The 11,783-nt window shown below is 40.0% G+C and overlaps 1 protein-coding gene across 1 annotated transcript; it reads right to left on the reverse strand.

Annotated features, from left to right (window-relative positions):
- Positions 1-2,684: 2,684 nt before the first annotated feature.
- On the reverse strand, positions 2,685-4,485 carry LOC118660412 (trace amine-associated receptor 2). The gene has a single exon (XM_036317810.1). It carries the CDS (start codon positions 4,393-4,395, stop codon positions 3,475-3,477), a length of 921 nt encoding a protein of 306 aa, XP_036173703.1. The 5' UTR covers positions 4,396-4,485; the 3' UTR covers positions 2,685-3,474.
- Positions 4,486-11,783: the final 7,298 nt, after the last annotated feature.

Here is an 11,783-nt window from a genome sequence, read left to right on the forward strand (position 1 = left end):
CAATTTTTTATTTCATCTGTAAGCACCAGCTCAAACAATAACCACCACCACAAACATCATCATTCTATAAAAAGGACAGTCATAAACTCCTTTCCAATAAATGTCAGCAGGCAACCTTACACCAAGCTATTTAGCTTTATTTTCTAAAGTCATATATTAATGAACTGATACGTAAATTTAATAAACATTGATTCAAAATAATTCTACTTTACAGTAAGGCTAAAATCTATTTTACTAATTTATTTTTTAAAATATATTTTTATTGACTTCAGACAGGAAGGGAGAGGGTGAGAGAGATAGAAACATCAATGATGATAGAGAATCATTGATGAGCGACTTCCTGCATAGCCCCCTATCAGAGACTGAACCTGAAATCTGGGCATGTGCCCTGACCAGGAATCAAACCATGACCTCCTAGTTCATTGGTCGATGCTCAAGCATGGAGCCACTCCAACAAAGCGATTTTACTCATTTCTTAGTAATTGGTCTCTTAAAATAAAAACAAAAAGTCTTTATGTGTATGTGCATGTTTAAATTCCAAAACATAACCATTTCATTAAGAAAATTACTAAAAAAAGTACTCAATAGTATCCAATAAACCATATTAAATCTCATAAAAGTATCTGGCTTTAATATCTCTGTTCTTGAAAATTCTCTTTTTTCCATTTATTTTGCACTTGCAGTCTCTTTCACCACTTCAAAAAAGCTCTACTATTCCACCTCTACCCTACAAGCTGTAGGGAAGGGACTGATGGAAGGCAGTAGACAACATGTGCAGGCCCATGTGGGGGCAGCTAGGCAAGACTAGCACTTAAACTGACAGCTGAGTGATCACTGTTTAATTGTGATCTGTGCAATGGACTAAGGTCAAAGCAAATTTGGGGGCAATTATGTAAAGTTTTCCACAAAGAGAAAAAATTAATTTGTTCATTGAAGTGTTGCAAATGAAGAAATTAAACAAAAAGTATTTTGGTGAAACAGTTTACTTAGATATGCAAAAACACATACACAAAACATATCCTATATAATGAAAGCCTAATATGCTAAGTGTCCAGTTGTCCATTCAACCAGTCAAAGCAAATATGCTAATGATATGCTAAGGCTGCTCAACCGCTCACTATGAGGTGCACTGACCACCAGGGGGCAGATGCTCTGACCAGTAGGTTAGCTTGCTTCTGGGGTCTGGCCGATTGGGACTGTGCAAGATGGGCCAGACTTGCCCTGGAGCCCTCCCTGGCTGGCCAACCTCCTGCATCCCTCCCCAGCCCTGATCATGCACCGGTGGGGTCCCTCGGTTTGGCCTACACCCTCTCACAATATGGGTCCCCTTGGAGGATGTCAGAGAGCCGGTTTCGGCCTGAACCTGCATCTATAATAATAAAAGTGTAATATGCTAATTAGACTGGACGTCCTTCCGGATGACCTTCCAGAAGAAGCTGGGGCTGCACGGGAAGCCGGGTCCCAGGTGCTGAAGGGAAGCCGGTGCTGGCAGCTAGAGGATGGAAGGCCTACTCTTGCACGAATTTCGTGCATCGGACCTCTAGTCTATACTAATAAAAGGGTAATATGCTAATTAGACCGGGTCAACTGGCCATCTTCCAGACATTCGACTTCCTTCTGGACAAAGCCATAGTGGTGGGGGCCGAGGCAGAGGCAGTTAGGGGCGATCAGGCCGGCAGGGGAGATCAGTTAGGGGCAAGATCAGGGTGTCAGGGGGTTAGGGGCGATCAGGCCAGCAGGAGAGGGCAGTTGAGGGCATTAGGCAGGCAGGCAGGTGAGTGGTTAGGAGCCAGTGGTCCTGGATTGTGAGAGGGATGTTCTGGATTGAAGAGGGTGCAGGCCGGGCTGAGAGACAACTGTCCTGTGCACAAATTTCGTGCACCAGGCCTCTAGTATATAAATAAAATTAAAAATTTATAAGGCAATATTTACCCTCAGTGCAAGTGATAAATTTAAGATTATCTATTTTCTTCTATTCTAGTTTGCTTTTCATTAAAAATGTTATCTGCAGTCAGTAATATGCTGGAACCACTCATGCCCACTTGTAAGAATAGGTTAACTTTTCAAAAATTTTGAGAGGCAGCTGACATTACATCCATAGCTTGAAATTAGCTAAATGAAGATTATTTTTAATATACACTAAGAAACTCATCAACTGCACACCACTTGCCGCTGACCACTAAATTTCACAAGTTATTGATGAGTTTCAACTTACAGTTAAAAAGACACTGAATAACAAATGTAATATAACTTGAGGCCTCCCCACCCTACAAATATTAATGTTCTATGTTTTCTTCTCTCACTATTCTATTATTCAAACACATACACACATGTGTGCCCACACACACACAAATAGATAGCTAGATGATAGATAGATAGATAGATAGATAGATAGATAGATAGATAGATAGATAATAGATAGATGATAGATAGATAGATAGATAGATAGATAGATAGATAGATAATAAGCAAAAGGGAATAAAAGACAACTTTTATATTTACTTTTATATTATTTATTTTAATTATTTCATGAAACAGAAAATGTAACTGCTAACCAATATGACACAATCATTTTAAAGAAAATGATACCATAAATTGCAACAAAAAGTCTTACATTCAGGAAGTTGATACTATATTTGGAACAACTATATATATATATATAATATTTATTAAAAATCAGGATACTAATTAGCAATACAAAATGTGGATAAGCCTGAGGAAGAAAAGAAGGCCCTGAATAGAAGTCTCCTGCTAATAAAACAGAAATTGTTATAATTAGAATGACACATAAATGAAAACGTTGGTTGAATCTGTGGCCTCAGTTACACAGTTCCTGTTTCTTCTTTCATTTAAAAAGAACATTTAATCTCACAACAGTAAAATCTAGTCAAGGCTTAACTCTCAGCTAACCAATGACTGATTTCTGACAGAGTATGCGTTTTTGAAATTGTTAATTTGGTATTCACTTAGCTATAATTTTTAGTTGTTGATGTGTCACAATACATCTGCTCAGACACTGCAGAAGAAAAGGTAAATGGAAATACCACACAAAGTGTGTGTGGTGCTGAAAGAGGGCAGCAATCCTCAAGCTTAGCTTGTTTTTTGATCCCTTCCCTTCATCCCATCCCTGGCTTTTCAGCAGCTTCTTCTCGCCTTTCTGACACTTTTTTTCCTCTACCTGGAAGTGATGGGCATATAAATCATTCTGAAAAGGGGGGATTTTTAGTTAAAAGAGAAAATTCCTCTTTTTTTCTCTGCAAGCCTAAGGAGCTAAGAGCTTTCCACGATAGCCAAAATTACACACACACATACACATACATATACACACACATACACACACATACATATACACATACACATACACACACGTACACACACATACACACACATACACATGCACATACACACACTTTAAGAGACTTAATTCGTCTTAGTTTCATTTCTTTTTCTTTGAATCACTCATACAGAACAAGTCTATTCTGTTTCTTTTTGAGTAAATAAGTTAGTGTTATAGAAATGTGAGCTGAAAACTTTACCCAGTAAAATGTACTTAAGTGCTCTGCGAAACCAGGGATAGAAGAAACCATATATTAAGGGATTACATGTAGAATTAAAATAGCCAAACCATGTCAAGGCATCAAACAAAACTACAGGAGTAGAGAAATTCAAAAAGGGATCCAATAAAATTGTGAAGAAACAGGGAAACCAACATAATAAGAAAACACCCATCACTATGCCCAAAGTTTTGGCTGCTTTTTTATCTTTCCTCATTTGATTATTTTGATTTTCTGGTAAGTTATTGATTGCATGAGCATGTTTTCTGGATACTGCAAAGATTTTGCCATAAATCCCCACCATCACAGACCCAGGCGTGAAGAAACCCGCCACAAACATTGTGGTTCCCCATAACTTATTGAACATCACTGGGCAGGAACTGGAACAAGCCACCAAGATATCATAACCCTCTATTCCATCAGCATAGGCTTCTGAGAAGACCACCCCGAATGCAAATGCTCCTGGGACGGACCAGCAGAGAAGTAGCAACCGTTTAATGACTGGAATCGTCATTTTGGTGGAATACCGTAAAGGGTAACAGATGGCATAAAATCGATCAATGGCCACCGAGCAAAGATGGAAAATGGATGTTATGCTAAGCATCAGGTCAAAACTGTAATGAATCTTGCAAAATGTAAGCCCAAAATACCAGCAGTTCTCCACCGATCTGATCATACTGTAAGGCATGATGGTGAACCCCAGGAGGAAATCAGTGACCGCCATGGAGAGGATGAGGAAGTTGGTTGGAGTGTGAAGCTGCTTGAAGTAGGAAACGGAAATTATCATGGTAAGATTGCCAAACACCGTGATGAATATGGCTCCCGCCATCAGCGAGTACATGGCGACTCGGACACCCAGTGGCCTTTTGTCTTCTGGGCAAGATCCATTTCCATATTCAGAGCAATTGAATGTTTCCTTCAGAAAAAGCAAGAACACATGGCATTTTGTCAGATAATAGATAAAATATTCTACATTTTATATAGTTTTCATAGAAAAACTCAAGAAAGACATAAAAGACTCAAGGAAGATAATTTATGCTGAAATATTAGTTATGATCTTTCTCATTTATTTATCTTAATATTTATTTGCTGTGTCATAGAATTTGAATGAGCTTAAATGATCATTGTGTATGCCAGTGATGGCGAACCTTTTGAGCTCAGCGTGTCAGCATTTTGAAAAACCCTAACTTAACTCTGGTGCCGTGTCACATATATAAATTTTTTGATATTTGAAACCATAGTAAAACAAAGACTTATATTTTTGATATTTATTTTATATATTTAAGTGCCATTTAACAAAGAAAAATCAACCAAAAAAATGAGTTTGTGTGTCACTTCTGACATGCATGTCGTAGGTTCGCCATCACTGGTGTATGCGGTCCTTTATTCAAATTATACCAGCAACAATTAGTAAGCTCTTCATGTCAGGGCCTGAAAATAAAAAGAGAGGAGGAGGAGGAGGTAGAGAAGGCGAAGGAGGAAAAGGAGGAGGTAGAAAAAGAGGAAGAGGAGGAGATGGAACAAGTTTATTATTGAACTTATTATAATTGATCCTCCTTGTAAACTGAGGAAAAAATAGATATCTACTATCTCAGATGAGTTGGCAACATATAATCAGATTTAATTTGATTGGGATCTATTGCTTTGCAGGACCAGGAGGTTATTTGAAAATAGTTTTATTCCTGTGTGCCATTACTTTCACTCTGCTTGTTAGAAAGAGGAAGAATCTTTAAGGATGTCTAATGATCTGGTAGGCGCATCCTCTTCCGCCAGCCATGAAGCCTTGCTAAGCATCTCACCAGCCAGAGCAGCTAAATCAGAGGTGGGCAGAGACCAAAGCTGGACTACCCTCATTTCTTTGTGAAGAGCCAGTGCATCTCCAGACTGCCTCTCCCTGGAAGCCCGTGGACAGCAGGCAACAATGGCAGCCTGACAAGTTCCTGCATGTGGTCACACAGACAGGTAGCAGCAGACGGTTGGGGAGCTTTAGGAAAGCAAGCCATCGCCCCTACAAGGAAACAAGTGGCTTGTGCTCTCCTTGTCTTGGCATTTTGCATATAAAACTCGGCATGTATAAAAACACTTTTAGACACAAAGCATTACTATTTTTTAATGTTTTTATTGATTTCAGAGGGGAAAGGAGAGGGAGAGATAGAAACATCAATGATGAGAGGGAAGCATTGATCTGCTGCCTCCTGCATGTCCCACACAGGGGATTGAGCCCGCAACCTGGGCATGTGCCATGACCAGGAATTGAATTGTGAACTCCTGGTTCATAGGTTAATGCTCAATCACTGAGCCACACTGGCTGGGCCATAACTATTAATATTCCAGGAAGTGTCTGGCCATCAATGACTTCACACATATCAGACCTGACCAATTACTAATAGATAAACCAGTAAATCCTGCTCAGCTTCTGTGATGTAAGAGCACCACCACACATAACTGTTTATTGAATGCCCACAATGCACAAGACACAGTGAAAGGAACGAGAAAGCATAAACTAGTCCATGGCTGCAAAAAGTCTACAAAACAACTGAAGAGACAAAACACATCAACACATAAAAACAAAATGATCCTGTACCACAGGTTAAAAAAGAAAAAAAGTAACAGTGATGATTAACTGACCAAAAAGAGGTCTAGGCAAAATGTGAAATCAAACATCAGAAGTGCACAAGAAAATTTTAGATTGGTGTAGACAAGCATGTTCCCAGGGAGGGTGGAACTTTTGACCTGGCTCCAATGGGTGTGGGGGACTTGAGCAGGAGGGGGGAAAGCCTATTCCAAGCTTAAAGGAAGATGAAGAAAAGGCACGAGGAGTTTTGGAGATATTTGAAAGCCACTCTCAGGGTCTGTGAAACCCAACAGAAAAAAATGGGGGTGGGGGTTAAAGAGAGGACAGAGTGGGAGAAGAGAGGGTTTTTAGTTTTGTTGTTGTCCCCCAAGACTGTGCTTTTATCCACAAACAGTCCAAGGAACTTTCCCACTTGGTTCTCAAATTTAAGCAGTGATTCTAAAAAGAAAGAAAGCAATTAAGTTAGCTACAGGAGAATGAATGCAGGTTGAAATTAAAAGCTGTCTCCAACCGATTCTAAGTGTTGAATTCCAGGCAATTTTATCTTTCTCCTTCCTGCTCTAGAGTCAAATCCCCACCTGAGCAGAACCAATGACCAAATTGTAAGACGGACCAGTTTTAGCGTTGGAACTAAAGATGGAGAAGGAGGGAGAGGGTGATACAACCACATAATAGGAATGCTACCAAAATGCACTTGGGGTCTGCCAACGAATGCCTTAGCTGCTATTTATGGAAACAGCAGACTTATTTCTGAAAAACATAAATGCTTTTGCCAAAACATTTTTATCCCAAAATTTCTAAAATGTGTACAACTGATTCTCAAATTATATTTCTTCTCAGCAGCTACCATAGGGATTTTTAATATGTATATAGCATTTCTCTCCTATTCCTCCTAGCATCCTCCCAGGAAAAAAAGGTGGGAGAAAATGAGAGGCAAGGAATCCTCCCCCTCCCCCACCGCCCAATCCTGGTACAATGTTCTTCAGCTGCTTGTCATTTCCTGTGAGTCACCTGCTGACCAGTAAAAAAATCACCACAGAAGAAAACACTGGGAGAAAAGCAGTCTTATGAAAGAGAAGGAAGATTCATATCACCTTCAGTATGCTCCTTAAATGCATAGGAGAACCAAAGAAAATTGTGTTGATTTATTTTAAAATCACCTTTACTTCTTGGAAACAACAGCTGAGAGAAATAACAAGTAATTTTATTTTAATTAAAATGGTGGACACACACACAATATTTTTGTGCGAAAGGCAACTTCACAACGACAATACATACATTTTAATAGTTAATTACAAACTTCTTTGTGTGCCTGGCTTAGTGGCTGATGTTATTAATCACCCTGCCATTCCACTTCTGGAAAGTCTTACTCAGTCCTTCAAATCATAGGGTGTGGAGCTGGACTCCCTTCCCTTTTAGCATTCGGGAACTTTAGTTAGCCAATCCACTCTAAGACCTATAATAAAATTCTTTGAAACATATAATATGATGCATACATTTGTATTCCTCATACCCTTGCTATGTAGCAGGTAGAAACACATTGATGACTATTTGGTGAGCTCATCAAACAGTGCTTTTAAGTAAATTCCATTCATCATTCTCCATAGTGCATTTGGCATGTTTCTTGCATGTGACAGCCATCATCAGTTTAAACCTTTCAACAACCATCTCTTTCACACCTTTCAGATTGATTGTCTTGGAAAGCTAAATGCATAAAACAATAATTTCAGACTATATTCGTCAAGTATCATTTTCCTATTTTTTTAAACCTATGAATATAAATACATAGATACATGGATTGCAACAAAATTAAATGGAATATCTGGCCTTTTCTCCATTACTGTTATGTTTCTACAAAAAACACAAAAATTAAAGATTTGGGACATAACGAATTGCTTGTCCATTGAGCTTATGGATAAATACCATATCTAAACTTTATTCTACTAAATTATTAAAATAAAAGTGTCACCCTAGCTGGCTTGGCTCAGTCGATAGAGTGTCAGCCTGCAGACTGAAGGGTCCCTGGTTTGATTCCGGTCAAAAGCACCTGCCTGGGCTGCGGGCTCGATCCCCAGTAGGGGGGCGTGCAGGAGGCAGTCTATCAATGATTCTCATCATTGATGTTTCTATTTCTCTCTCTCTCCCTCTCTCTTCCTCTCTGAAATCAATAAAAATATATTTAAAAAAATAAATAAAAGTGTCTTCTGCAATCTCTAAGGAAGTAATTAATTTTCAGGACCATGATCATGGTAATAAAGCATTTTCTAATTTTTCTAATGTAATCTCATTTCTTTTTACCTTGTCATTAAATTTGGTAAGTGCTTCCATATTAAATAGTCCTCTGCTTTAGCAATCACTTTTTAAACTTCTAAGGGACTTTCAAAAGTCTTTTTTCTCCCTGCTAATCATTCTTTCTATTTTCCTTGAGGGTTTTTTTTTTCCTTACCCAAGCTGTTGATTTCTTTCAGTTGTTCAATGTCTATTAAATATTAAATGTCAATGAATCTTAATAAATTAAATAATACATATGAACAGGCTTAGCACAACACCCGATACATAATGAGCTCCTTCAAAGGTGATTTTCCTCTCATCCTTCTTCCTCCCTTCCTTATTAGGGTGGACACCACATTCAATAATACATCTGACGAGGAAAAGATTTCTCCTAAGAAAGTAAAGGCGTGGGATTGTATGCAAAAAAGTCCCAGATAGCTAACTTACCCTTCTGCTTCACTTACGTAAACACCAGTAAATACTTCACTCAGCCACTTGGGAAGAGGTAACCCCTTCCAGGACCCTAACTCTTCTTCCCAGGAAACATGGTGCAGTGCCCAAAGGCAGCACATGATCCCGTCAACATATTTAGAAGACTCTGCCTTTTACTACAAATTCATATTAAATCCTGCACTTATAAACTTCCACACTCCTACACACTCTCTCTGCACATGAGCCAATGCAAAAAAATAAAAAAAACAAAAGGAAGAAGAAGAATCAATGGACCAGCAATGCAACTGCATTATCAGGGTGACAATTTACTTAAGAAAACCTCAGAGGAAGAACCAAGATGGCGGCATAGGTTAACGCCGGAGTTTGCTGCTTTGAACAACTACTTCAAAAGTGAAACCAAAAAACGGAAGGGACATCACCCAGAACCACAGGAACGCTGGCTGAGTGGAAGTCCTACAACTAGGAGGAAAGAGAAACGCATACGGACACTCAGAGGAGGCGCAGTGCTGAGGTCAAATTCTGAGGTGCGGAGTGCGAGAGCGGGCTGGCGGCGGAGGGCGCGGTTGTTGTTTTCAATCGGGAGGGAGTCGCAGACTCTGAGCTCCAGATCCGGGCGAGTCTTTGGGGACCCAGACTCAAACGGGAGAAGCGGGACTGTCTGGCTTCGGTCAGAGCAAGTGCAGCTTTCTCTCTGAGCTTTGCAGCGGGTGCTGGGACTCAGAGAGGCAGAGCCCCTGGGGACAGGACTGAGAGCCGCCATAACTGCTCTCTCCGGCCCACCCTGTTGATCCTGTGCGACCCGCCCCGCCCAAGCCCTGCACACAGGCATTTGCCGGATAGCCTCAGGCAAAGGCTAGATTAGCACCTCCCTAGAGGACAGAAGTTCTCTCACTGCTGACACAGCTGATTCTCATAGCCACTTGGCCTGGAGGTCAAACCCTCCCTGGAATTAGCTACAACAATCAAGATTTAACTATAAGACTGTGAACAAAGACCACTAGGGGGTGCACCAAGGAAGCATAACAAAATGCGGAGACAAAGAAACAGGACAAAATTGTCAATGGAAGATATAGAGTTCAGAACCACACTTTTAAGGTCTCTCAAGAACTGTTTAGAAGCCTCCGATAAACTTAATGAGATCTACAAGAAAACTAATAAGACCCTCGATCTTATATTGGGGAACCAACTAGAAATTAAGAATACACGGACTGAAATAACGAATATTATACAGACTCCCGACAGCAGACCAGAGGAGCGCAAGAATCAAGTCAATGATTTGAAATGCGAGGAAGCAAAAAACACCCAACCGGAAAAGCAAAATGAAAAAAGAATCCCAAAATGCGAGGACAGTGTAAGGAGCCTCTGGGACAGCTTCAAGCGTACCAACATCAGAATTATAGGGGTGCCAGAAGATGAGAGAGAGCAAGATATTGAAAACCTATTTGAAGAAATAATGACAGAAAACTTCCCCCACCTGGTGAAAGAAATGGACTTACAGGTCCAAGAAGCGTGGAGAACCCCAAACAAAAGGAATCCAAAGAGGACCACACCAAGACACATCATAATTAAAATGCCAAGAGCAAAAGATAAAGAGAGAATCTTAAAAACAGCAAGAGAAAGAAACTCAGTTACCTACAAGGGAATACCCATACGACTGTCAGCTGATTTCTCAACAGAAACTTTGCAGGCCAGAAGGGAGTGGCAAGAAATATTCAAAGTGATGAATACCAAGAACCTACAACCAAGATTACTTTATCCAGCAAAGCTATCATTCAGAATTGAAGGTCAGATAAAGAGCTTCACAGATAAGGAAAAGCTAAAGGAGTTCATCACCACCAAACCAGGATTATATGAAATGCTGAAAGGTATCCTTTAAGAAGAGGAAGAGGAAGAAAAAGGTAAAGATACAAATTATGAACAACAAATATGCATCTATCAACAAGTGAATCTAAGAATCAAGTGAATAAATAATCTGATGAACAGAATGAACTGTTAATTATAATAGAATCAGGGACATAGAAAGGGAATGGACTGACTATTCCTGGGGGGGAAAGGGGTGTGGGAGATGCGGGAAGAGACTGGACAAAAATCGTGCACCTATGGATGAGGACAGTGGGTGGGGAGTGAGGGCGGAGGGTGGGGCGGGAACTAGGAGGAGGGGAGTTATGGGGGGGGAAAAAAAGAGGAACAAATGTAATAATCTGAACAATAAAGATTTAATTAAAAAAAAAAGAATTATAGAAAGACTAAAAAAAAAAAAAGAAAAAAAAAAGAAAACCTCAAGGAAGAGAAGACACAGATCTGTCCTTGTTAATCCCTTCTCCACATACCTGTTGCATTGTGGAAGATGCCATTGTTAAACTCCTTCCTGATGGAACTTTCTAACTGCTCTGACTGCTTATGTAGAACTAGAAAAGCTGAACTATGTGATGGGTACTATTCAATAACTTAACAATTAGCCTCAAGGGAATGGTTCTGAAAAGGTCTGTTGTTGTTTTTAAAGCAAAAATAAACCCTGACTTTCTAAATTTGAACAGCTTAATGAGCCTAAACACTCCATCCTCTCAGGGGTCTCTGCTTACCTAAGATTACATCATCTGCAACACTGAAGGCTCTAAGCCTATTATATACCGACTGCAAAGCCACCCAGAACCACTGAGTTACGGGCAGCTCCAAGGAGCGTGATCTCAACCACACTGGGTGGGATCAGACGCAGCTGTGGGCAAACTGCGGCCCGCGGGCCGGATTCGGCCCGTTTGAAATGAATAAAACTAAAAAAAAAAAAGAACCGTACCCTTTTATGTAATGATGTTTACTTTGAATTTATATTAGTTCACACAAACACTCCATCCATGCTTTTGTTCCGGCCCTCCGGTCCAGTTTAAGAACCCATTGTGGCCCTCAAGTCAAAAAGTTTGCCCACCCCTGGA

The sequence above is a fragment of the Myotis myotis genome, unplaced genomic scaffold (assembly GCF_014108235.1).
Source record: "Myotis myotis isolate mMyoMyo1 unplaced genomic scaffold, mMyoMyo1.p scaffold_m19_p_7, whole genome shotgun sequence".
Taxonomy (NCBI): domain Eukaryota; kingdom Metazoa; phylum Chordata; class Mammalia; order Chiroptera; family Vespertilionidae; genus Myotis; species Myotis myotis.

Coding starts and splice junctions, on each gene's coding strand:
- LOC118660412 (XM_036317810.1), bottom strand. CDS start 4,395: ATGTACTCGCTGATGGCGGGAGCCATATTCATCACGGTGTTTGGCAAT.